The sequence below is a fragment of the Bison bison genome, unplaced genomic scaffold (assembly GCF_000754665.1).
Source record: "Bison bison bison isolate TAMUID 2011002044 unplaced genomic scaffold, Bison_UMD1.0 scf7180017864286, whole genome shotgun sequence".
Taxonomy (NCBI): Eukaryota; Metazoa; Chordata; class Mammalia; order Artiodactyla; family Bovidae; genus Bison; species Bison bison.
Genome location: NW_011494858.1, coordinates 2,419,349 through 2,447,237, shown reverse-complemented (window position 1 = coordinate 2,447,237; position 27,889 = coordinate 2,419,349). Strand labels below are relative to the sequence as shown.

Sequence of the window (27,889 nt, the reverse complement as noted above, 5' to 3'; positions counted from 1 at the left end):
GCAGTAATCGACTTATGATGTTGGCAAAAAGATAGATGTATGGATTAATGGGATAAGATAGCTCAGAAATAGACCCATATGAAAATGGCTCTTTTTAAATTTTATTTTATTGAAGAATAGTTGATTTACAATGTTGTGTTAGTTGTATAGCAAAGTGATTCAGTTTTATATAAATATATATTCTTTTTCATTATGGATTATTAGAAGACATTGAAAATAGTTCCCTGTGCTATACAGTGGGACCTTGTTGTTTGTTTGTTTTATATATAGTAGTTTGTATATGCTAATCCCAAACTTCTGATTTACCCCTCTCTCACCCCCTTTCCTCTTTGGTATTTGTTTGGTTTATTTTGTGAGTCTGTTTTTATTTTGTAGATACCTTCATCTGTATCATATTTTAGATTCCACTTAAAAGTGATATCATATGGTATTTGTTTTTCTCTTTATGACGTATTTCATTTAGTATGATAATCTCTTGACTTCTAGGTGGCGCTAGTGGTAAAGACCTGCCTCCTAATGCAGGAGACAAGAGACACTGGTTCTATCCCTGGGTCGGAAGATTCCCTGGAGGAAGGCATGGCAACCCACTCCAGTATTCTTGCCTGGAGAATCTGGTGGACAGAGGAGCCGGGTGGGCTACAGTACATAGGGTCGCAAAGAGTCAGATATGACTGAAGCAACTTAGCACTCAATGATAATCTCTGGGTCCATCCATGTTGGTGCACATGGTATTATTTCACTCTTTTTATGGCTGAATAATATTCCATTATATATATTCTTTATCCATTCATCTATTGATAGACATTTAGGTTGCTCCCATGTCTTATGTGTGTACTAAGTCACTTCAGTCATGTCCAACTCTTTGCAACCCCATGAACTGTTACCCCCGAGGCTCCTCTGTCCATAGATTCTCCAGGCAAGAATACTGGAGTGGGTTGCCATGCCCTCCAGGGAATCTTCCCGACCCAGGGATCCAACCCACATCTCTTGCATCTCCTGCATTGGCAGGCGTGTTCTTTACCACTGGCCCACCTGGGAAGCCCTGAGAACCACTGCTCTGTATTATTCCTTTTAAATAAAGTTGTTAAAAAGACAAAATTCATCTGTAATGCTAGCGGTCCACAGGAGTGGTCACCTTGGAAACGGGTGCAGTGGGAGCCCCCATGGGGTTGGTAATGGTCTGTTTCTTCTTCTGGGTGCTGACTCCTTGATGCATTCACTTTGTAGAAACTCATTGAACTGTATACTTATAGTTGTCAACTTGTTTATATATTTCAGTAAAAAGTTAAGACTCTTCTTTTCCCTCTCTTCCTAACCCACACCCTGTTGTTAAGTCTGTGTGTGGTCTTTCTGTTTTGTTTGTTTTTAAAGCAACATAGCCTTCCACTTGTGAGTTTTCATCCCCAAGGATGTGCTCAGTTGGGACATAGTGGAAGAAAACGGCTTCATAACACAGCCTGTGCTCATCCTTAGCTCGGTGTCTCCTTCCCTCAAAGGGTTACCATCCTTCCAGCCCCACAAGGACAGGTGGCCCCTTCAGGGGAGAAGCTTAGCTGGAATGCTGAAAGCCTCGCTGGTTCTCCTTAAGTACTCTATGGCTTTCCCAGGTAGAGGGGAGTATGTGTGTGTGTGTTTACATGTTTGTGATCATTTATAAAGATTTTCCCATATTTTCTCTGTTTTCTGTTTTTTTTTTTTTTTTATGAAATCGTGTGGGGTTTTTTAATAACTTTATTTATTATTTTATTGTCTTATTACTTCCTTACTATGCACTTATTACTTATTATGCATGGGGTCTTCACTGCTGCCTGAGGGCTTTCTCTAGTTGTGATGAGCGGGCCTACTCTTCATTGCAGTGTGCAGACTTCTCACGGCGGTGGGCCCTCTTGTTGCAGAGCACAGGCTCTGGGCACACAGACTTCAGTAGCTGCAGCACGCAGGCTCAGTAGTTGTGGTCACGGGCCTTGACCGTGGGCTCAGTAGTTGTGGCACATGGGCTTAGTTGCTCTGCAGCATGTGGAATCTTCCCAGACCAGGGATGGGACCCATGTCCCCTGCGTTGGCAGGTGGTTTCTTACCCACTGTAACACCAGGGAAGTCCTGGGAGAATGTTTGTGACTTTGTATTTCTCTGAATGATTAAATTCAGTTTTTGATTTAGGAAATTGTTATCCTTTTTGTCATCTGTTCTGGGTCCTAATACTCACTATGCTTTCTGATTCTTCCATCCTGCTGTGAATTGTTTCCATTTTAGTCTTCTTTATTTCCAGTGTTCCGTAGCCTTACTTCCTTTCCATACAACTTCAGAATTTAATTCCTTAACTTGTCGTCCTAGTAATAAAATCTGACTTAGCACTCCTCTTCTGCAGAGCCGGCACCTCCGAGTTTTCCATCATCTTTCTATTGGCTTCCCAGTTGTGCACCCAGTTGGCTTCCCAGCTAGCTACCATTTGTACATGCCAGATTTACCTAATCATCCTCTGAGTCTCACTGGATTTTGTTCTTTTTGTTGTTTCTGTAAGCTAGCTTTGTAGTCACCATGGCTGTATTCTGTTTCCCAAAACTCATAGTAATCAGTAGGATTAGTTTGTGAAACAAGATGACTTATGACTGAATACGAATCAATGAAGCAATATCAGAATGTCCTGAGGCGCAGACCTTGATGTCTGGCTGCTCAGTGCTGCTGTCGCCCTCGGGTAGTCTGTTTCCAGTGGTTTCATCTAGCTCACAAGACTGAAAGATGAGACCACGTAGAACTAGTTTATTGATTCTGTGTGCAGATATTTTGGGTGTGTTTGGTCTTTTCCAGTGACTACATTTCTAGACACAGTCTATACTGAACAAGATGTGTGCTGAAATTGCGTTGTGGAACGGCAGCATCAAGATTGTGAAACTCACAGTCAGGCCCTGCCACTCCCTCCCTGGGTCCATCCTTGGCTTCTCATCTGTGAATTGTGGCTCCAAGTACCTCACAAAACTATTAGGAAGCTTCAGTGCCTGGTACTTAGTAGATAACTCAGTAAATATTAGTTCACTTCCTTTGTGGAAGGGAATCTTTTGCTTAGATTATTCAACTATAATAACTAAGCCTGTAGCGGTTCTGACTTTTTGTCTAATGGGGTTCTTGAGACCTGTTCTCTTTGGGATTAGTGATACGGCCTTAGTACATTCTCCATTAAAAGGAATCAACAGAAGACATATCAGGAGAGGTGCCTGATTTTAAGAATATGATTAACATCTTTAAAATGGTTTTAGTCTAAGCATATATAACTTTAGGTACTGTTTTATTAAATGCAACATTAACCAAAACCTAAATAAATGAGAAGTTACTGAGAGTTGCACCACTAGAGCCAACTGCCTTTATTCCTCTGTCACCCCTCTTAGTCCGGGTTACTGGATTTTGCTGTCTTAACAGTTTTACAAAGACATTTGCTTTGTTTCCAGGTGTAAAACAAAGGTGTATCCAGATAACCTTCCTACAACCAGTGTGGTGATTGTTTTCCACAATGAGGCTTGGAGCACACTTCTGCGAACTGTCCATAGCGTCATTAATCGCTCACCAAGGCACATGCTAGAAGAAATTGTTCTAGTAGATGATGCCAGTGAAAGAGGTAAATTTTACATTTTAATGCCAATAATCTACATGTTTTGTCATTAGTGCTTATAAAACTAGCTGCCATCAATGATAGTTGCTATCAGTTTAACCTAATAATTTTATACAAGCTTCTAATTTATCCTAAAAGTTATTTATGACATTTGGACTCATTCACATATACAAACAATTTATACCCTTGTGAAACTTAAAATATTACTTTAATTAGCATTTAGTTGTATCACATCTTAATCTTGTTTTAAAAAGAGATAACTGTGTAAAAATTTATGCAAAACAGTGGGGGAGAAAAAAAAAACACTTAATTTTGTCAGGATTTTTTCTGTGGGGAGCTCAGCCTGGAGTCAGTGGAGAAAGACTGGCTCTGATTGAGAGCCATGAAGAGAGATTTAGTGCATGGACAGTGGGAATCGTCCCTGCCAGCAGAGCAGAGCCTCAGCTGGGCGAGTCCAAGTTCTCCAGGTTCTTTCTGGGTCTTGCCATGTTCTCCATTCCCAAGGTCAGGCGTGGTCCGTAAAAGGGTGCACAAAAGGCTGATGGAAGGACTTGTGGGGGGTGGTGGATCGTATGTCTCTGATCTCATGATGAGTCTCTGCAATGGCTCTGGCCCAGACATTCTTCCACGAATCCCAGAATTTTTCACGGGCCTTTTTGTTTTTCACAGCACAGCTGTTTAGGATCATTGGTGTCATGTGCTTTCGCCAATATTCCTATACTCACATGAGAAAAATTTGGAGGGAACTACAGAAAATGGCTCTTCCTTCCTTAAGCAGCTTGAAACTTCATGACTCATCTTTTCAACCTTTTTTTGTTGTTATCTTCACCTTTCTTGCCTAATCTCTCATTGCATATGCTAAGATAGTTTAGTCAAGTATTATACCTTCTCCTTCCTGTGCCCACACTAAACATATACATTTAAGCATGATGAAATTTAATTACTTCCTATCTTAACTATTGGGATTAATTTGCACATTGATAACAATTTAAATCTTCTTCCTTTGCCAGATTGTAGAAGTAAAACTAAATAAGTTACAGCCTTGCTGTCTCAAGGGCCTTGTAGCTTACTTCCTTATTCTAATCAAGGAGATAGTTTATAATTGCATAAAACATTTAATAATAAAACATTTAATAATAATATCTACTATAATTAATGTCAAAATGGATGAGAGCTGTTATAAACTAAGAATACCACACTTAAATAATTACTGTTGACAGTAGACATATAAATTTCACCTGAATAATTGTTAGCCAGGAATTAATTAATCCCTCTTTTAGAAAATTAGCCAAAGTTAGTTTAGCAGCGATATATAAAAACGTCTCTGTCCTCTGAGTGACTGACTTACATGTTGAAACTTGTGAAATTAAATGTTCCTCAAGGAGAGATATTTTTCCTCAGATGAAATGATTTGTTTTTATATTTCCCCCTGTTTTCGCCATCATTTTGTTGCAGGCCTGAGAAGGCTGTGTGAAATAGTAAGTTTTTGTGGGATGAGGCCTGATCAGAAAGATCCATGTGTCCACAACATGAAGTGGCAAAGAAAGTCACGTATCCCAGTTATTTTTTCCTCCCTCATGTAGGCCCTTCTGAATCACCATGGCCTGTGTAAACCTGTAATTGGAAACGTGTGGGCAGGTGTCTGCCTCCCTGCTCCGTCGGGCTCTTAGTCACTAAGCAGGTCTCCAAGTGTCACCGCACAACTCTCACAAAGAACTTGGTTCTTCTGTATCTTCTTGCCTGGAAAGCCTCAGGTGTTCTGATCACCACTTCTGATATTTGGGAACCACTGGGCGTTGTGCTGTTGTGGTCATAGCTGCAGTCTTGCTGCCCAGACTGAGAATGGTCTGACCTTCTTGTTTAGGTGGTAACTATGGGCCCAGGAACCAGAGCCAGCTCTCTAAGTCTGCCCCTTCCTACTCATGAGGCCCAGCCAAGGCACCATTATTTCTCACCCGACTGATGAAATAGACTAGTCTCCCCATAAACACTGTCTTCCTGAAGGAAGCTTTTAAACATTCAGACCAGACCACATCACTTCTCTGATGAAAACCTTTCCTCGAAACAAAGACCTACTATATAACACAGGGAACTATATCGGTTTCCTGTAGTAACCTACAATTGAAAAAAATCTGAAAAACAACCTGTATGTAACTGAATCACATTGCTGTACACCTGAGAACATTGTAAATCAACTATACTTAAAAAAAAAATCATTTATCTGAGGCCTGCAACTATACTTCAGTTAAAAACAAGCAAACAGCTTTCCTCTAAGGCCTGCATGACCTGGTCTTTGCCTGCATCTCCAGTCTCGTCTTGTAATTCCCTGCCCATCCTATCCCCACAGTTCAGCTCAAATGTTTCATCAGAGTCAAGTTACATTTAGAGAGGCCTTCCTTGACCTCCCAAGACCAGGTCATGTCCCACTGAACACCTCTCAGAACACTCTGTACTCCACAGCACCCCCCAGAGCTTTACCATTTTACACCCACCTCCACCCCCAACCCCCCAGGCAGGTGCTATAACTCCATCAGGAAGGACTGTTTGCTCACTATTTTCTCCCCAGGGTCCACAGTGCCTGTTACATAGTAAGCAGTCCAGAATATATTCAGTGAATGAAGGAAAGAGTAATCCCCAGTCAGTTAATCCTTGTGTTTTCCTCCTTGTCTGCATAGAGTTCCGAACTAGCTTGTGTAGCATGTGTAGTCTGCTCATGGCCTCAGAGTACTAGATTTCACAGTTAACCTGCTGAGACATCAGTAGCTCCATTTATTAAGTATGAAGTAGGTGCTATAATTATCCCTATTTTATTGTTAAAGCAAAATGAGACTTAACCATAAACCTAGGGGTTGACCTCTTAGCTGCTATGTACTTCGTGTCTGTGATAACTTTACTGTTACAGGGTCTGTAATAAAGACAGAATCTGGATGAATCCCTAGTTCATGTTCAAAGTTATGCAGTTGTCATCTCAGAAGGGTATCTTAAGACTTAGAATTGATACAATGTTCTTAATCTGACATGACTATTGTTTTTCTTATTTTACACAAAAGGAAACAGGTTCTTATTTAAGTAGGGATTAGGAGTCAGGTTTATTAATATTACACTCTAAATTCCTTGCTCTTTCGAGTTCTAAGATTTCTCAGTTGTTGCCGGCAGCAGTGAAATTTTCCCTGACCTTTACTCTGCCAGCCTCGCACTGCCTGAGGTAGAGATGCCTTGGGATCCATTTATAGACTAATAGCTGTAAAGATATCTAATAAATAAGATTCTCCCTTATTTTTAGATGACGTTGTATCTTCTAATCATAATCAATTAACCCCCATGGCTTCATTTTCATAAAATGAGTTTTGAATAAATAGTTCCTAATCCCCCACCTAGTCCTGAGCACCTAATTTTCTGTCAGCTCTTAGGAAGACACCTAGTTTGTAGCCATATTGCATGAGAGCCACAAAGATGTCAAATAAAATGCCAAGAAAAGTTGTTCAATAGCAACTTTTTTGAGCTACCAGACCATGCATTTTTCATTTTAATTATTGACAAGACAGAGTATCATAACTTTCAAAGATAACAGGACTCAGGGATTAGATTGCTCTAATTCTTAAGACGCACTTCAAACTTATTCTGGAAGGAAGACTTATTGGGAGATGTGTTGTGACACAGTTGTACTTGACTGGTCTAAGGTGCTAGAATATAACTCATAACTCATCACATGAGATTCATCAAACTCTGAACATAAAGCAGTTTAAATGTGTATCAGGTCAAGCAATTCCACAGTCCTGAATTTTTCCCTTGGTTGTTTCCTTGTAGGATTTCTTGCTGTGGGTGAAAAGATGGGCTTTGAAGTCAGGCAGACCTGATTGGACTGTTGGATCTACTCCTTAATAAACTGTGTCATCTTGATCAGTTCATTTAATATTCTAAGTCTTAGAATTTCATGTCTAAAATAGGTTTAATAACATCTCACAGGGTCATTATGAGGATTAAATGAAATAAAGTCTGTAAAGAGCCTGGCATTATACGAAACAGACATAAAAGGGTAAAATGGTGCTTTTCATTGGGATTGGCATCACCGTCACCTTTTTACTCAGAATCAAATTATAGCTTTCTGGTTCATAGAATCATGATTATCAGGTAGGAGTTCTCCCCATATTTTTCAGATACTCTTTTTAGCTCAGATATTTCAGAAAATGTGTTAGCAGACATGGAAATGATCGGTGTTCTGGTATAGTGGACATGAGGCCTTTTTTCTCTTTCTCTGTTTTCATAGCCCTGATTATTCCATTATTGACAGTCAGGTCTTACCACTTCCAGTGAGCAAGAACTATTTCACTCCTATTTGTCTTTCCCTCTCCAATATGTAGGAAGCCCTTTTGGTTCCCACATTTAGAATTTATCCCCTTAATATACCCAGCCACCCTTATGGAGATCCCAAGGGTCAGAGGTAGTCATAGGCATCCTGGTAGCTCCATGTCAAGATTTTCCTTCCCTGGAGGGATTGTCCTTATACTTCTTGTATGGGGACAAGTTGGAAAGACATTTGCCCACCATCCATTGCTTCTCTGGCATAACTACCAGAAACTAACCTGATCTGCAACTTCTTTTCTCTGCCTTGAGGAAGTGGAGACTTTTCTGCTTTTTTCTTTTTTAAATTTATTTATTTGGCTGCACTGGCTTATAGTTATTGCACATGGGATCTTCAGTCTTCCTTACAGCATGCAGGATCCTTAGTCGCAGCTTGTGGGATCTAGTTCCCTGACCAGGGATTGAACCTGAGCCCCCTGCATTGGGAGTCCAAAGTCTCAGCCACTGGACCACCAGGGAAGTCCCCCTTGTCTGCTGTTTAAAGTCAGTTATGTACTCTGGAGGCAGGAAATCCTTGACTTAAGGGCACAGCCTCTCTCTCAACTCTCCAGGATAGCTGCTGATTTTCTTTTTCTTTTCAGTGCCATTCACTCTTGAAAGCTCTTTTACTTGGACCAAACGGTCTGTTAAGGTTTCTGTTTGGTCTTGCAGCTACTGCCCAGCATTCTAGCTTGACCTCACTCCCCACCTCCTGCAAGAAGAACTGCATAGTCAGAGACTGTGACAGTCTGTAAGACAATTCACTCCTGTCTTTGAAGAAACCACAGTTTTCTGAACTCTTAACAGCTATTGTGTATTCGTTCCTTCCCTCTATTGCGGTCTGGGTTTAATTCTCTTAAACCACCTTCTTTCTGTTCCTGTTCTTAAGCGTGATTTAAAAAAAAGAATTGAGCCTGACAGAAAGCTCCTTCAAGAAATGTGGTAACATGCCTTTGACTGAGCCTGACCCCAGAGGCTCTCCCCTAATTCCTCGCGTAACAAAGGAGAGGCAGTTCTGGGACATTCTCTCAGGAAATAAAAAGCCTTCCTGGGTGAACTGGGTTTGTGAGTCAGGGAGCCTCACCTACAGTGCTTAGTAAATACATGTTGAATGAATACTGCAATCCAAAGTTGCTTTCCACCTGGGCAATGCCAGCTCACAGGTTTTTCATGTTATTTTCTTATTGTTTTATTCCTTTTCAGACTTTTTAAAAAGACCTCTAGAGAGTTACGTGAAAAAATTAAAAGTACCCGTTCACGTCATTCGAATGGAGCAGCGTTCTGGATTGATCAGAGCTAGGTTAAAAGGTGCTGCTGTGTCTAAAGGCCAAGTGATCACCTTTTTAGACGCGCACTGTGAGTGCACAGTGGGGTGGCTGGAGCCTCTCTTAGCCAGGATCAAACACGACAGGTAATTTTATGGGATTTATAAATTATTTTCAGTGCCTTTGTGTTAAACTATGGTAAGTTGCAAAATTCTGTTTTTAAATAAATATAAAAATATTTTCATCTGAGTTTTCCTTTTAAATGCCTTTGAAAAGTGAGTGTGCTCAGTTCCTGATCGTGTCCAACTCTCATGACCCCATGGACTGTAGCCCACCAGGCTCCTCTATGCATGGGATTTTCCTGGCAAGAGTACTGGAATGGTACCAAAGAGTCTTTCCAGTACTCTTTCCCATTTCCTTCTCCAAGGGATCTTCCCAACCCAGGGATCGAACCCACATCTCCTGCATTGGCAGGTGGATTGTTTACCACTGAGCCACCTGAGAAGCCCCATGAAGAGTGCTCTAGACTAAATGTGAAGACCACATTCTAAAGCTTGGAAGCACTGTTTGCAGACTGTCTTGTTAGTAAGGATGGGTTAGGAAGCATGTTGTTAGGATGTTTATTGTCTGCTCTCTTCACTGAACAGGAGTAGAACATATAGACACTTATCTCAGGGGCGGTAGGATAAAAAGCCCTGTACTCGTCCCTGCTCTCTAAGGCTGACACGAGGGTGCGGGCAGGTCATCTGCTCTCTGTCTGCATCTTTACTGAGGCTGTATCTCTCAGCCTGTAGCACAGAGTTAAAGGGGATGAGGAGATACACGTTGCCCCTAAAATGCTTGATTGTATATGAAAATAAGCACTGTAATGTTGGCTAATACAGGTGGAACATTGGGAGCAGTGCGAGCTCATGGTTGTAGTCTTTCATGATGCAGTTGTCAAAGAATTGTCTACTGCTGGGCTCTGGCTTTAGTTCCTAGATATCAGGAAAAAACCTAACTTCATTCTGCAGGACCTAGGTTTGTTGCATTTCTGCTTGCCATTGCAGTTTGAACCAGAGGCTGGCTGTGTCAACTTAACATTAAGATTTAGATTTCAGCAGGGTGTAAACTATTATTAGTCAAGTTGAGCATGCATGCATGCTAAGTTGCTTCAGTCGTGTCCGACTGTTTATGATCCCATGGTCTGTCAGGCTCTTCTGTCCATGGGATTCTCCGGGCAAGAATACTGGAGTGGGTTGCTATGCCCTCCTCCAGGGGACCTTCCCAACCCAGGGGTTGAACCCGAGTCTCTTATGTTTCCTGCACTGGCAGGCGGGTTCTTTAATACTAGCGCCACCTGGGAAGGCCCCAAGTTGAGCTTAGTGGGAGCTTGTCATTGCATCTATTCTGTTTGTAAGCAAATGCTGGACCTACATCTCTTCCCCTTTCAAAGATGAATTGCCTGGGCAATGAGAAGATACAGTAGCTTTAGGAAGGAGAACACTGCCTGAAAAAGACATAGGATATCTGTAAATTGTTTTCTGTATGTAACAAATGACTGATTCAGGAAGTGTTTTCTTGTGTAAAGACAGTCTGTAACCTTTATGAAGCAGGAGCCTAGACCCTTGGAGAAAGCAGTGTGAAGTGATGACAGAAATATGAAAGGGAAATTGCCTGAAATAACAAACACAACTTCCAGTTGGGCCGTATGGTAGATGAGGTATCCTGAACAACTTTTCCAACTGATAAAGCTAAATTCTGGATAAATACAAAACACAGTTTTAAGTGCATCACCAAGTTGGCACTAAAGTAAGAAATGTTGCAGCTCTCAGAACGAAGTACATACAAGTAAGTAGTCCAGACACTAAAGCCAGCTTTCACTTGTAGGGTTTCCTGCTGAACCTAGGGGATGTGGATCTTCTACCTTAAAAGACAAACAGATGGGAGGATAGGAGCCAAGGCTAGGGCTCTGCCTAGAGTGTGAAGACAAATAGCAAATATCTGCATAAAGCTAGGCTTCTGTTGTCTGTACTTCTGGGTTAGAATGAGAAATGAATTCTATCACACCAAAGGCAATCTGGCTGTTTGAACCTTGATATGGGGTGAAGGAGGGAAGACAGATCTCTCCTAAGAATTTGTAAGCAGGATACAGAAAAAGGGGATACCAGTTCAAAGTGTTTTTTGTGACTAGTATAACTTGATAAAATAAATCAGAAAAGAAGTACATGGAAAATTATTCAAACCCACTGGTGAAGCTTAATACGAAAATCTCACACCACCAGCAAACTGAATCCAACTGGGATTTATTAATATCATATCAACATATATAAAAACACAGGGGTCCCCAACTTCCAGGACCTAATGCCTAATGATCAGAGGTGGAGCTGATGTAATAAGAATAGAAATAAAATGCACAGTGAATGTAAAGCATTTGAATCATCCCAAACCCACACTGCCCCCACTCCAGTTTCATGGAAAAATTATCTTCCATGAAACCAGTCTCTGGTGCCAAAAAAGTGGGGACCACTGATAACATATCAGTATATATGTATATATAACACATCATTACTACTTGGTTTAGTTTAATATTACAAAACCAGTTCACAAAGTAGATGATAACATATTTCTGAAACTGTGATTAAAACCCTGTCATTAAACCTCTATAATCACTTTAGTAGATACAGGGGAAAAAAATGTTCATTTATGATTAAAATGAACATTGATTTGTGATTTAAAATACTTAGTAAACTATTACAGAATGGAAATTTACAAATTTTAGAAAGAATAGCTAAACACACACATGTTAACTGGCAAACATAACAGAGAAATGTTGAAAGTGTTTTGCACAAGATAAGGATGCCCTGAATTATTTGCATTACTCAGTATTATTAGAAGCCTTAGATTTTGCAGTAATACAAGAATTAAATAAAAGGTGTAAGAATTGGAAAGGAAAAAAAATGAGTGCTATCAATTGCAAATGATGTGTTTTTTGCAAAGAAAAGTAATCTATACACAAAGTAGTAGAGATAAAAAGAATTTAGCAGTGTTGCCAAATATAAAATTACCACAGAAAAGTCGGTTGCTTTCTCCACAGCAGCAGGAATAGTTAGGAAATACAATGTAAAAAGAAGAAAAGAAATGATACCATTTATAATAGCAATGGAAATCATAGGCTGTGATTAGGAATATGTTTAACAAATGATGCATGAAATTGAAAATTGTTGAAATTCACTGGAAAATAATCTGAGCAGAGAGAAGGATAATATTAATGGATAGAAAAGTCAATATAAAAATGTCATTTCTCCCCACATTGATCTATAAATTCAGTGTGTTTTTAATTGAAATCTCAGCAGAATTTTCTTGGAGAAACTGGCTGATGCTGACATTTATATGGAAATACATGTTTTTTAAAAAAACAGCTAAAATACCCATGAAAAAGAAGAGTCAAGTACAACTGGGCCTGTCCTACTAGATATCAGGACTTATTTTAAAGCTGTTTAATTGTGGCAGTGATGTATTGATGCAGGGATTAGACTAGTGAAACAGAGCCAGTCCATATTTATGTGAAAACTTGACTTGTGACAGAGCTGGCCCTTATGATACAGCAGACTGTGAGATGAGTACCACTAGGACCGTTGGTTGCCCGTAAGGAAAATAAACGAAGTTGGATACTTGCTGCATGAAAACCCAAAATCAGTTTCATGAAGACTAAAGACAAATGTGAAAGGCAAAAATACAATTCATTTTGAAGATAATATAGGAGAATATGATTTTGGAGTAAGGAAAGATTTCTTAAATAAGACACCAGTCAGATGGGGAGGATACTCTAAAATGTGGCTCCCAATGGCTCTGAGAGGGGCAGTGTTCCTTAGAAGGAGCTGTGGTCATGTGTGGTTTTTCAGGTTCATAAAAATCGCAGTAACCAAAAGGAAAAATATTTTAGTGTGTATGATCAGACAATTTATATGAAGAAATACAAACTGCAATAAAAAGAACTCATTCTAATAATTAGAAAAATAAACTTTTTTAAACCTAGAGATACTGTTTAACATTATTATAATTACACAGTTGCAAGAAAATAGCATCCAAAGTTGATGGCATTATAAGGAAGCTATATATACATATACATAAAACACTTTTGGAAAGTAGTAGTAAGCAGTGCCACAAAAAATTATTTAGAAGTTTACTCCTCAAGCAAAAGTGAAAAAATATATATGAACATGACCCCTTAGTTTCTTAATAGCAAAAATCTATAAGAAACACAAATGTCCAAAAGTCTATTTTTTAAGAAAGTTATTAGCTTAAAACTGTTAAATATGTAGTCATTAAAAGTGTTATTTTTTAATACTGTAGAAATATTTGAAGTACTTTTCATGTGGCAAAAAATGTAAAAAGTCCGAATGGAAAAGGGGTGGAAGGTTATTTTCGATAGGTTATAAATAAATAGGATAAATGATGCTAGCTTGGTAGGATAGAGTGGGGGATTTTTTTCACCATTGTCCTTAACATTATAGAATGCATTTTTATTTTAAAAACACTTAGTATATACTTGTTATGTAGTTGTTATGATAGACCTCAAAAAGGAAAGTTTTCAAAGATTTTTCATCTGCTTTTATGATTCCAGGAAGACAGTGGTCTGTCCCATCATAGATGTGATCAGTGATGACACTTTCGAGTACATGGCAGGTTCTGACATGACCTATGGCGGGTTCAACTGGAAGCTCAACTTTCGCTGGTATCCTGTTCCCCAAAGAGAAATGGACAGAAGGAAAGGTGATCGGACTCTTCCTGTGAGGTAATTGATTCATCAAACATTTTCCCCAAAATGTTACTGGCGGGGGATTGTGAAGCTTCGGGAATCACATTAGAAGGATTTTAAATGTATTTTGAAAGGCATGAAGGATTTGTTCACCATATGTGAAGTTAAGAGCCATTTTTCATTTATTTGAAGTAATATCATTATTTATTTGAAATAATGTCATTATTTCAAAGACGGGTTTCTTTTTTAAGTAAAAAAAAATAAGTTCAAATTTTTCATTTCTATAAATCTAGTGCCTATGAGAAATGATAGTGACATGCATATGTTCTTTCATTCCTACATGAACAGCAGTTTGTAAATCTGTAATTTATGCTTTAATTCAGTCACTAAGGATAATATTTAACTTAAACCATCCCTTCAGTAATTGTAAGTGCCAAGATGTGAAAGTATTGCCTAAAACTGGGTAATAAAATGTAAGACTTTAAATTCAGACATCTACCATCCTACAAGGTTAAAAAAAACTTGTTTCAAGTACAAAAATAACTAGAATTGACAAAAGTATAAAAGGGATATCCATTAATACATTTCTGCTTTTTCTTTTGTTCTGTATTTGGTCCTATATAGATTTTTTTTTTTTTTCCCTCAGAAAGGGATAAAAAGCTTCATGCTATTGAGGACCTTTAGAGAGAGACCTTGAGCCTTCTGAGGCATCCTAGGATTTATTCTAATTGCATCAGCCTGTTGCTTCTGTAGTAATTGAGACTTGCTTTTTAGCCTTCTCCTCTCCTAGGCTCCCCAGATCTGTCTGCCTTTGAATTGAGTTCAGTTCTGACAGCTGGAGAAAGCTTTCACTAGTTCTATGCTCTTTGTCCCTAGCCAGCCCAAGTCCTCTCCTACTTTCCCAGTAAAGGGACTTTTTCACTCTTTGGCTGACAGTTCAAATCAGCATCTAAACCAAGGGTTGCTAAACATTTCATGGATGATAGACTTCTTTTTTATCAGAAAAATCTGATAAAAGCTAGGAGTCTTCCCTAAACTGGGGGGTAGGGCGGTAGGTAGGGATGTCTGTATAAATGCCTGTTTTACATGTATAACAGTTCTAGGAAAATTAGATGCCAAACCTAGGGGAGGAAAGCCCTGCACTGAAGGATAATGCTGGGTGTCAGCCTATTTCCTTTGACTCCTAAGATATTAGGCTTTCTCATTCTTTTTTGTCTTCTAAAATCAAAGTAAGGCCTAACTTCTTGGTGGAAACAACTATTTCTTCTGTAAAAGCAAATGCTACCTCCCTCACCAGTGCATGGAATGAGGATGTTTTAGGGTTATGTAGGTGGCCAGTTCATCCTAAACTATTATCTACATGTGTCCTCTGTTCCTAGAATTTAATTACATTCTCCCTAGTTGGAACCCATTTTTCTCCCATACTCATTCTTCAAGTAAACCAGTACTTGGTATTCATTTATTTAAATCCTCCTTTGTTATTTCTATGCTTAGTTCAACCTGTTCCCACTCACTCTGCATACCTGAGCCATGTTTTGTGGCAGAGAATTTACCGTACTTGGTCAGGATGATGATCCCCTTAGGAAGGATATATTGATTTATTCTGTACTTCATCTCCTTCCTTAAAGTTCAGGAAAAGAGCTGCATTGTTTTCATCCTGTTTAATCATACATCTTTGCAGTGTTTGCCACCCTTTAAAACCTGGTGTGCTAGAGCTGCTGATGTGAGTCTGTTTGGTTAACATGGTCAACTGCATTTTTAGTTGCTCGAAACTCTAGAGTGCATGACAGTTAGATGAAGAAGATTACAAGAAATAGCTTCAACTTAAGGAGTTTCGGGTGGAAGCTCAGTCAGGACCTGAGGATCAGGAATGGTACTGAAGACAGTAAGAGCCCTTGGGACCAGGCAGGGAAGGGTGTCCAGGAGGAGCTGTGACAGCGTGACTGGGGTGCAGGTCATATCTGGAAACCAAATAACTCGGCGTAAAAACAAAGCCCTTGGGGCCTGTGAAAGTTTCTGAAGAGTGTGAGAATCAGCATTTATTCCATAGTTATCAACAGTTATAAAACTACTTTTAAAAGCAAAAACTGATAGTAAACTTTAAATTGTTGCAATTAACAGTATAGTATTATGATTGAATTTCAGAACACCTACAATGGCAGGAGGCCTTTTTTCAATAGACAGAGATTACTTTCAGGAAATTGGAACATATGATGCTGGAATGGATATTTGGGGAGGAGAAAACCTAGAAATTTCCTTTAGGGTAAGTTCCCTTTGAAAAAAGTAACCTGTATAACCTCAAATATGAATATGCTTTGAATATTCGTGTTCTTTCTAAAGAAAAAATAAAAAGTGAATTTAATATGAGTTTAATCAGACTTCACAGCCTTTAGCCCATAAAAAGTTTGTTGATACTATTAAAGTATCTTTCTAAAATTTTAAGCAAATAATTCAGTTATATTAGTAGCTCACCTGTAAAATTTACATAGGTTCCCCAGTTGTCTTTACTTTCAAGGAGGTAATTCAAACTCTAAAAGTAAATAAAAATAACATGTAGTTCGTAAATGCTACTTTGTTCCTTAACTGCCAAAAACATGATTTTACCTTCTTTAATATGCTGTGTCCTTCTGGTTTGAGAATTGTTCTCTCTTATTTAAACCTGGCCACTTTACCAGCTTTCTGTTTTTCAATAAAAAGAAAAAGGCAAAAGAATTCTTAAATTATTCTAAATTAATTTAACCCAGTCAGCCTTAAGTCTTATGCATTTCATGTTCACAAAAATCAACTTATTTTTAGAATGATGTGTATTTCTGAAAATAATGAACTTTAGACACATGGCTTATTGGAAACCACAGTGAACTGCACAGAAGTCTAGCCCTGCTAGCTCACTGCATTCCTGGTGGATCACCTTGGTCTTTATAAGAGGAGAGGTTTGGACTCCAGAGCATCTTGGAGATCCTATTTGGCTGTATCACTTTATGATCCTGGGAAAACGTTAAAGTGGGCACACTGAGTATTTAACAAAGTCAAGACTTTTCAAAAAGCAATGTAATTGAAAATAGTCTACAATTAAATAGACTTTTAACTTACAGGGAAATGTATTTTGAAAGGAGTAGAAGGATAATTGATTAAGGATATAAAACCATACTTAATGATCTTTCTTTTACCCCTCTTTTTGTTTTTATGCTCACAAGGACACTAGACTGTGCTCTCACTGGCCACTGAGTAATTCATGAGTAATCCACAAGTTGAGAGTCCTAGATTCTGCTTAATGTATAGGTTGTGACACAGGTTTGGAGAAGGACGAACAGATAGGACCCTGGCTGACCACTCCATGGTCACAAGTTTTTTGACCATGAACCATATTAATAAATACATTATACACACAACCCATAATGTAAACATTTCATCATACAGTATGTCCTTGTTACTAAGTGCTGGTTGCAATTCATCAAATTTGAATTTTATGACCCTATTATGATTGATGGACTGCAGTTAGAAGAAAACACTGCTCTGGACCTCAGGTCTTTTCTGAATTTAACCTTCAACTTCTGGTTTGATCAGAACCAGAAATTGAGGAAGCACTGACTCTGGGACCATGTAGCAGGAGCTCCACTGTACATACACCCTTGATTCTGTGAAATTCCAGCCATGAAATTCAGTAGATGTGAACGATTTTTTTTTTTAACTGTCAGTGTTTAAAACGGGTCTTCTTTGCGGCTGTTTCCAGATTTGGCAGTGTGGAGGAACTTTGGAGATTGTTACTTGCTCACATGTTGGACATGTGTTTCGGAAAGCTACACCCTACACGTTTCCAGGAGGCACGGGGCAGATTATCAATAAAAATAACAGACGACTTGCAGAAGTATGGATGGATGAATTCAAGAATTTCTTCTATATAATTTCTCCAGGTTAGCATTATTTTGCATTAGAAACACAAGACAAACTTTCTTGGCCTGATCCTAATGCATTCTAAGGAGAGGTAAGAAGGACTGGAAAAGAAGCTTTGAGCAGAGTTGTTGTAAAGAATAAATGAAATTACATATGGTATAGAAAGTGCTTAGCAAAAGCCTGGTATAATATTTACATCACAGGAGACACAAGAAACACAGGTTCGATCCCTGCATCAGGAAGATCCCCTGGAGAAGGGAATGGCTACCCATTCCAGTCTTCTTGCTTGGAGAATCCCATGAATAGAGGAATATGGTGGGCTACAGTCCATAGGGTCACAAACAGTCAGACACAATTGAAGTGACATAGCACGCACAAGGGAACAATAATAATACATGATCCAGTATTGCAGAAATTACTGTTTTAGCTCAGGTACTTTCCATGTGTTTTTTTTTTTTTTTTAACACCTAACTGCAGCATTCAACATTTACATGAAATGGTCAAGTATTTCAAGGCCAATGCAAAGCCCTGTATCGTGCCTCCAGGAGCTTTTCTCTGCTTTTCAGAGTTTTGTGGCAACAGCTGTTCAATCAACTATAAATCTGCCTGACATTATGATTCTATACTCTTCAGTCACCACAAGACTGTCTGGGGTTGGGGTAGGGGGTGGTCGCACAATTTAGGGAGCCTGTGTGAGAAATACCTGACTGGAAACAATTGCTCTGTTTAACATCTGTTTCATATTTGGGCAAAATTGATCTTTGTTTTTGCCTTAGCAAATATTAAAGTTTTGTGATCCCATGTAACTTACATTTGTATGTATTGGCATGTAAACTGGTCTCATATGAATTTAATTTTTCTTTGGAAAACACATTATTTTCTTGTTTTATACCTTGGGAGGTAGATTTGTGGTATGTCACCAAAATGATATTGCTTTTCCTGTTTGGCTTGTTAGATGCAATATATAAATAGAAATGTATTACCTGACAGAACATTAATAATTCAATGACTTATTTCTTTTACCAGGTGTTACAAAGGTAGATTATGGAGATATATCATCAAGACTTGGTCTAAGGCACAAACTCCAATGCAGACCATTCTCTTGGTACCTAGAGAATATTTATCCTGATTCTCAGATTCCACGTCACTATTTCTCTTTGGGAGAGGTAAAAAAAAAAAAAAATGTATTCTGTGTGGTTCTCACTTATTTGTAAAAAAAGAATAGAGGTTAAACTTCTAACAAGGGAGTACCTGTATGTTAAAATTACTTAAACTCAAGTACAGGAAAAGTCCTTGTTAGTTGATGCAGTCTGCCTCATAACTTGAAGTCTTATTAATTTATCATGTTACATTTTATTAAAATAAGGCTCTACCTCTCACCTTTCACAGTTGGACTTTTGTTATATTAGTGTCTTCAATAGACTTATTTTAACAAACTGGTTCATTTAGTTGAAACCATATATTCCTGAAGGTGATATCCTAACATTAACTAGACTGAATCAAAGTTTGAGAAACTTGAAAGTAGAATTGTAAAGAACTAACAAGGAAACTTGAAAGACTGCGTATAAGAAGTTGTGTTTTTAATACCTGTTTGTTTTCCTTTCAGAGCCCCAAATCTCCATGTGGGCTTGTGGGTTAGCATGCTTACTCTGATGATGACTTTAGTCTTTGCTCTTAGAACTCAGCAGCAAATCTTCTTGAAACCTGAAATTATTTATTAATGCTTATAATTGGTCAACACAATTAGCTGTGCTTTTGGAGTTGGATGCCCACAGTGGAGGGTCGGGTTTGAAAGAGGCTTGCCCTTGCACCTTCTGGTATAACTGCCGGGCGGCCTCAGGGAAGCATTTCCTGTGCCCTGTCCTCACTGTGTTCCTAGACTGTCAGTAGCCAGTCACTCTGCTTCCCAGCCAAAGCAGTGCTGTGTATAGGAAATCTACATGGGTCCTTCCCTTAGTCCAAGGGTATGATCAAGTCAGGAGTCCCAGTAGTTTCCTAGGGCTGCCGTAGTAAAATACCACAAACTGAGCGGCAGTAGCATAGAACATGGGAAGGTATTGTCTCGCAGTTCTAAGGACGAGAAATCCGAGATCAGAGTGTGGGCAGGTTTCTGAGGCCTGTGAGGAAGACTCTCTCCCCTGCCTCGTTCTGGCTTCTGGTGGTTTGCTGACAGTCTGCGGTATTCCGTGGTGTGTGGAAGCATCACCCTGATTTCTGCCTTCGTCTTCACATGGCGGTCTCCTGTGTACACATCTGACTCCAAATCTTCCCTCTTTACTAAGGACACCAGTCACACTGGAATAAGGCCTACCCTAATGACCTCATTTTAATTTGACTCCCTCTGTAAAGAACCTGTCTCCAAATGATGTCACATTCTGAGAGTAATGGGGGTTAGGACTCCAATATGTGAATTTGAGGGGACACAGTTCAGTCTGTAACAGAGATTGAGCTAGGTGGGGCTGGATTGTAGTTGTATAAAGACTTAGTTCACTTCCAGCTCAGGTATGCTTCTTAGGCCTGGTCTTTCAAAGCTTCTGAGTAATCGCACGGAGGGGTCTCTGTCTCCTCAACCCTGACAGTTTTGCCTTTCTGAGGTTTTGACGTTAGTACTTTAGCCTCTCACCTTTTTCTGTGGGAGGACCAGTCGTTATTTTTTCAAGTCTCTTTCTGGCAGGAATTTGTCTCCTAAGCACCAGGAGATGTGGATGGTTTCTGTTTTAATTTATTGAAGTATCATCGATTTACAATGTTGTGTTAGTTTCTACCATACAGCAAAGTGATTCAGTGATACATACATGTATATATACATTATTTTTCATGTTCTTTTCCATTATGGTTTATCACAGGATATTGAATATATGTTCTCTGTGCTCTACAGTTGTTTATCCATTCTATATATAATCGTTTGCATCTACTAATCCCACAGTCTTAATCCATCCCTCTCCCACACCTTCCCCTCGGCAACCACAGATCTGTTCTCTGTGAGTCTGTCTGTTGCATAGAACAAACATTTGTGTCATTCATTTGTGTCATATTGTAGATTCCACATATAAGTGATATCATTTGGTATTTGGCTTGATAGTCTCTGCATCCGTCCATGTTGCTGCACATGGCATTATTTCATTCTTTTTTATTCCATTGTATATATCTACTGCATCTTCTTTATCTGCTCATCTGTTGAAGGACGTTTAGGTTGCTTCCAGGTCTTAGCTATTGTAAACAGTGCTGCAGTGAACACTGGGGTGCGTGTTTTGAATTACAGTTTTCTCCAGATATATGACTAGTAGTGGGATCACAGGATCATATGGCAACTCTATTTTTAGTTTTTGAGGAATCTTCCATAGTAGTATACCAGTTTACATTCCCACCACCAGTGTAGTGAGGGGTCACTTTTCTCCACACCCTCTCCAGCACTTGTTATGACTTTTTAACGGTGGCTGGTCTGACCAGTGTGACGTAGTACCTAATTGTACTTTTGATTTACATTTCCCTAGTAATTAGTGATGTTGAGCATCTTTTCACGTGCTTGGCCATCTGTGTGTCTTTGGCGAAATGTCTGTCTAGGTCTTCTGCACATTTTTTGATTGAGTCGTGATAGTGAGCCACATGAACTGTTTGTAAATTTTGGAGACTAAATCCTTTGTTGATGGCATCGTGTACAGATATTTTCTCCTATTCTGGGGTTGTCTTTTGGTTTTGTTTATGGTTTCCTATCTTTAGGTAGGTAGTTGCATTAAAAAATAAAAAACTGCAGTTTGGGTGAAAGTTTGGAATGGAGATCTAAATTTAGGGGTTGTCAGTGTATAGGTGGTTTTTAAAACCACAGAACTTGATGAGAGCACCTTGGGGTGAGTGAATGTAGATGGACAAGAGGGAAGGAAGGAGGAATAAGACATTTAAAAACTCCACAATTTAGACATTATGAAGATGAGAGGGAATCAGCTAAAAAGATTGAGAAGGAGCAGGCATTGAAATAGGAAGATACCCAGGAGAATGATGTGCCTAGTAAGTGAAGGACTTGCTTTAAGAAAGAGGAAGAGATCAACTGTGTGGAGCATTGCAGAGAAGGGAGGAAGATGAGTCCTGAGAACTGGCCACTGGGTTGGTGAGGGAGACATTGTCTAGAAGCTCCCTCTCACTGTGTCAGGCGGGTTCCCCTGGAGATGGGGAGGGACAGGATCTCTGATGGCTTCATAGGAGATCAGGAGAAGAAGTAGAGATGAGAAGCATGGACAAGAAATTGTACTGTAAAGGTGAACAGAGAAGTGAGTGGTAGCCGGAGAAGTAAATGGGGTTAAAGAAGGGCTTTTCTATTTGTTTTTACTAAGATGAAATGGTGCTGATGGCAGTGATACAAAGGAGAAAATTTGAAGATGCTAGAAAAGAGCTGCTGATGGCTGGAGTCACATGGAGGGGGGTCGTGGTGAGCTCTGATGCACAAGTAGGGAGGTGGTGGGGGGAGAAGGCAGTCCTCCACTGCACCAGGAAGGAAGGTAGAGGGGTGGGCCCAGGTCAGGTGAACTATGGGTTGAGGGCTGGAAGCTGGAACTTTGAGGTGGACGTGAGAGGAAGCTGTCTGGTGACTTGATTCTTCAGCTGAACACAAGATTGTGGGCTGAGAGTGAAGGGGGATTGTTGGTGATGGGGGTTTGGGGAAAGAGGGGAAGACATAAAATAGAAATTAATAGGATATGGTGGAGCAAATAGATCACAGGGGGAGCTGCAGGGTGGTGAGGAGCCGCCTGGTCACAGCATCTCCAGAGCCAAGGCAAGCATGGACGCCACGTCCGTCCTTGGTAGTTACTGAGGCTGCTTCAGGGCTGAAGGGAGCTCCCTGCCTCTGAACTTTGTTGTGATTTAAGGAAGTCACCTCAAACACACGAGGAGTATGTGGAGTTCCTTGCCTCATTAGTGAGCACCTGCTCCCTTTGCTGTAGCCTCATTCTAGTCAAGGAAGGCCCAGCGTGGGTGAGGCCATGGGAAGGCTGTCAGCAGTTGCTTACCTTTAAATGGGGCTTCCCAGGTGGCACTAGTGGTAAATAACCCACCCAACAATACAGGAGTATGTAAGAGACTAGGGTTTGATCCCTGGGTTGGGAAGATCCCCTGGAGGATGGCATGGCAGCCCCCTCCAGTATTCTTGCCCAGAGAATCCCATGGACAGAGGAGCCTGGCAGGCTTCAGTTCATAAGGTGGCAAAGAGTCAGACATGACTGAAGGGACTTAGCACAGCACAGCAACTTTTGAGGAGCTTTTTTTTTCTTTTCTTTCTTTGAACCGACCCAGTTTTGGACAACACTTAGGCATTGTTAGCTAGGTCAGAATATAGGCGTATTACAAAGAGCCACTTGTCTAACCCACAGTAGCTGATTGCCAAGGCAGGCTTGCCTTTTACCTGCCTCTTGCCAGCTGGCTTTGTGTATAAAGAACAGATTTTACCCTCTCTGGCCTGCTTGTTATTGCCTTAGTAACAGCTGGTTTTAAGCACTTATGCCCTTCATGCCAGGCCACGCTGTCCCGGGTGAAGTGCTGGTGTGGGGACTGGGGTTGTTTATAAGCACCCACCACAGTGCAGCAGGGCACTTGTGCTTGTGATCATAGCTCCTCCTGTGTGAGCTTTCCTTCCCCAGAGACTAGAACCTAGCCCATCAAGGATCACTTGTCATCTTATAAGGGCCCAAGGAAACCTGAAGTCAAGGATTTTAGAGCAGAAGGAGAAATCAGAAGGTGTACATTTAGTGTGTCTGGGTTCATAAAATCCCGCTCTGTAATTACAGCTCTGGTAGAACCTGAAACTGAATAAATATGTTTCATGGTGATATCTAATCATTGTTAATGCAGGAGTTGAACTGTCTAAATAGCCACAGAAAGCAAATAATCCAGTCTTTTACAGTTTAACCAGTGCTAAGGACTGACCATTTGCTTTTGCACCCTAAAATTTTCTGAGCATGAACTTTATGTCAAGCACCAGTCTGATGCTTTATGAATATTAACTCATTTTCCCAACACTTTGAGATAGGTGCTATTATCCCCCACTTTACGGGTCAGTCAGTTAAGGCACAGAGAAATGGTTTAAGCAGCATGGCTCAGGCACAGCCACAAAATGGAAGAGACAGGGTTTGAACACAAGCAGTCTGGCGCGAGAGCTTGTGCTTATAACCACTGACGCTCATACTCTTCCTCATGTCTAACCAGTGTTACTCATGACTCTCACGGGAGAGAGTGAAAAAGGAAGTCTAGATTCCTTAGTAGTTGATCCCCAAATACCTTTAATTGCTTACACTGTCCCCACTAATGAGGTGCCAGAATTCTGGAGGAGACTGTAGCAGAAACCGAGAAACTGAGGCTCTGATTTCTTGCCCGGTTTCATTCACAATCATCAACTTGTAAGGTGGAAAATAACATTTTAGTAACAGCCGTGTACACCTAAGCTAAGGAAGGAAAATCAGTAGCTATTGTGGGCCTACTGGGTGTCGGTTTCTTCTGGGTCTGTGTCTGTTACCTCGCTTACAAATGAGAAAATGAGATTTTACAGCAACTTCTGCTGATGTCTGATGTCTCTCAAGGTGCCCATTAGAAAGGCAAGGGATAGGGGAGGAGAGGTGGATTTTATGGCCAAAAATATTTAGGAATTGCTGCTCTTTATATCTTACATTCTTCTGTACCTTCAGTCCCCACCCCTACCAAGAGTCTATTAAAAGGTTTTGAGAAGTTGTTCAGTAAAGAAAATCTATTTAAATTTGTTAATCCACTTCAGTCACTTAGTCATGTCTGACTCTCTGCGACCCCATGGACTGCAGCATGCCAGGCTTCCCTGTCCATCACCAACTCCCAGAGCTTAAACTCATGTCCATTGAGTTGGTGATGTTAATCCAGTATTTCCTAAACAGACTTGATCACAAAATCCTTTGTTTAATGGCAGATACTGTTGTGCAGATCGTAGTTTTGGGAATCACTGTCTTAGAATACTGACCTGCCAAGGTCACATGGCTAGTAATGAGACCCAGCCCTGCACTTCCCCCAACCCTAAGCTCTCACACCTACCCATCTGCCTCCAGAAACCTTGAAAGTGTGGCCATTGCCCCCAACCGCATACTTCAGATATCATTATGATTTTAAGTGTCAAATTTTGAGTAAACAAGTCTGGTACTTATTTCTATTCTAGTATGAACATTGAAACAAGTACATATCACCACCGTTTCTACCTTCCATAGTTCACTGGAGAGCAGATGACTGGTTACATAGCCTTAAGGCTGTATATGGAATTACAGTTTTGAACATCTAATCCAGCACTTCTTTAAAAATGTTTGTCCCTAATTTTTTCTTCTTCCAAAGGCTCCAAAATTAACTCCCACCAAACCAGCCGATTAAATAAATGATCTACTGCCTCTTGACATCATAAAGGATAGAACTGTTCCCAAAACTCACCCTTAGTCATCCTGGTTTTTCATGTCCTCAAAAAATCATCTCGCACACTCCATAGGTGAGGTAGCCCACATGTGTTCCTACAGAGGAAGAGGATATTCCCTGAAAAGTGTCTTCTCTAGCAATTAGCATATGGAAAAACTGCCTGGAGAGCAGCTCAGAGATGCCACCTACATGTTAAGCCCGACAGAATCCTCTCTGCCCAGGGACCAAGCATCACAGCTGCCCTTCTACAGAAGTGCTTTCTCACTGAGTGTGCGAGGCTTCCCCTATGCTTTTTTGGAGCAGTGCCATCAAGCCCTTGCAGTGGACTGACCACTCAGTCCCTGACCACCGGTCTTAGTGGGGCCACTTCTTGCTGATCAGAGTTCATTGTCACCAAGACAGGTGTTGGGAAGCCGTGGTTTCCAATCCTTGGAGAACTCTACTTCTCACATCTAGTTGTTAGTAGTAGTCTCAAGGGATGGAGGCCCAGATCTCTTATGTCAGAAAACAGTCCAGAAATGTTCTTAGAAATGGATGAAATAGTAGATGATGTTACAGGTAAAACTCATAGAACAATGCCTAGTGCAGAGTAAGTGTATTTTATTTGCTGTAATTGTTAGCAACATCAGTTACGGTAACAACATCGCTTAAGTTGATATAGTTACAGAGTGATAGGAAGTCCAGTTACACTTGGGGAGAATTGTACTTTTAAAATTTTGATTCATATTCAGTTTGGTAAAAGGTAAGTATTTAACCAAAAAATCATTTCATGTGAGAGGGAGAAGCTGACAGTGATGTTGGTTCTTCCCTCATCATTTCTGTGACATTTACCACCTGTCTTCGGAAGCCTCTGTGTCTATATGTGGAGGGAAAAAAATTGAAGAAAATGTAGGACTGGGGATTGGTAACTTTTCAACAGTATAAGGAAATAATCAATTTATATGGATAGATGAGATAAAGACTCATCTTGTCAAAATTGGAACTAAAGTTTTTGTCACATAAGAGAGCTGTGATCATCAAGTATTAATTGCCTATCCACTGAGGTACAGAAAGATGTCTTTCATGCATATTTGTATCTAAGTATAAAACCTTTTATAAAATCTACTTGTGAGGTAATAGGTTTCTGTTTTAAAATAATGGATAAAAAGATTATGTGTATTATGCAGTAAAAGAATTCCTGGAGACTGATGTGATATGTTATACCCAGGAGTCTCCTCAGAGGCAGGAGTGGCAGGGTTATGTTAAAATGTTCAGGTAAAGAAATGTTAGCATTAAAGATTTGGAAAATCCTGTATTTGCTTGAACTGAGTTTGAGGTTTTGATGGAATAGCCAGATGGAGGAGACTGGTGATAAGGCAGCAGTGCAGATTATTACCATTTGAGTCCTCTCTGTGCTGGACTCCAGAATAGGTACATGGATGCCCTGTCTCACCCAGCCTCAGCATAGAGCTGACTAGTCACTCTTAGGAAATTGTCCTCAGAGGGTCTGGATTATTTGGACTTAAACTGAGGCCCTCTCTTAGGCCAAAGCCCCAGTTCTTCTTCTGACCCTCTGGGAATAATAGTTATTCATACTTAGACTACTCTATCTTTATTTAAAAAAAAAAAAATGCATCTGGACTTGTTAATGCCTTATTAAAATAGAATAATACGTAGACAGCACATGTTTATGAAAATAAATGAGTTATTTGTGGTTTTAGCTTTACTGCCACGTTATCTATCACACACAGCTTTCCATCTACGTAACATATAGTTTGTCCCACATTTCTCTTCTGGCTTACCTGCTAATGTATGAGAATAGATTTGGGACTTTACAAATGTCCATTAATTTGCCATATGCTTTTAAACTACTGTGGTTCAGAGAGAAACAAATATCAAGGAACAGAGCTTAAAATATTCTTCCTAATTCTGATGACTGATTCAGCTTTTTACAGTAATTGACAAACATCTAACAGAAGAGTGGTGTTTGCACTGCAGTGTGCTTAGGCTTCCCAGTCAAGCCAAGTTCTAGGTTCTTTCCTTAGAAAATACCCACCTTTAATCTCCTAAGAAGTCATCAAAGTAGTTAACAAAAGTACTGCTCCCTTATCATGGTGGCAAACAGTGTCCACAGGGACACTGCTTTAAAATTATTAGGCAAAGTGGAGCTTACTGAGTTAAATACAAATTCCAGAAGAACAGCTTGGGATAAAAGAAAGAAACAAGAACTTAAAGGATTTCTCCTTGAAACACAAAAATTATTATATAAATAGTTAAGAGCTTTTTAGGCCACAGAATCTTTAGGCCATGATGCTCCCCCTGCTCTCAACTCATAGACCCTGCCTCAGGAATTAAAGATTTAGTGGGAAGTTTGAATCAATTTTAGTGTGTGTGTAGATCTGTATGTGTCTGTCTAGTGAACCTCTCTAACTTGTGGTGTTTTCATTATTCATTTTCCCCTAGATACGAAATGTGGAAACAAATCAGTGTCTAGATAACATGGCTAGAAAAGAGAATGAAAAAGTTGGAATTTTTAACTGTCATGGTATGGGAGGTAATCAGGTGAGTATTTTAGTAAAGCTTTAAAGTGATACTTTTTGGATTTGTTTTAATCTTCCCTTTTTGTCTCATGATATCATTCAGGAAACATTTTCCTAC

General features: G+C 39.9%; 1 protein-coding gene across 1 annotated transcript in view; it reads left to right on the top strand.

Moving 5' to 3' along the window:
* The window catches only part of GALNT1 (polypeptide N-acetylgalactosaminyltransferase 1), an 80,767-nt gene that overhangs the window by 44,363 nt on the left and 8,515 nt on the right, over positions 1 to 27,889 (top strand). The window contains exons 4-10 of the mRNA XM_010849755.1: positions 3,444 to 3,610; positions 9,149 to 9,356; positions 13,817 to 13,987; positions 16,097 to 16,214; positions 17,682 to 17,862; positions 18,869 to 19,008; positions 27,695 to 27,793. Coding sequence (XP_010848057.1) covers positions 3,444 to 3,610; positions 9,149 to 9,356; positions 13,817 to 13,987; positions 16,097 to 16,214; positions 17,682 to 17,862; positions 18,869 to 19,008; positions 27,695 to 27,793 — 1,084 coding nt within the window. The remainder of the gene's footprint in view (positions 1 to 3,443; positions 3,611 to 9,148; positions 9,357 to 13,816; positions 13,988 to 16,096; positions 16,215 to 17,681; positions 17,863 to 18,868; positions 19,009 to 27,694; positions 27,794 to 27,889) is intronic.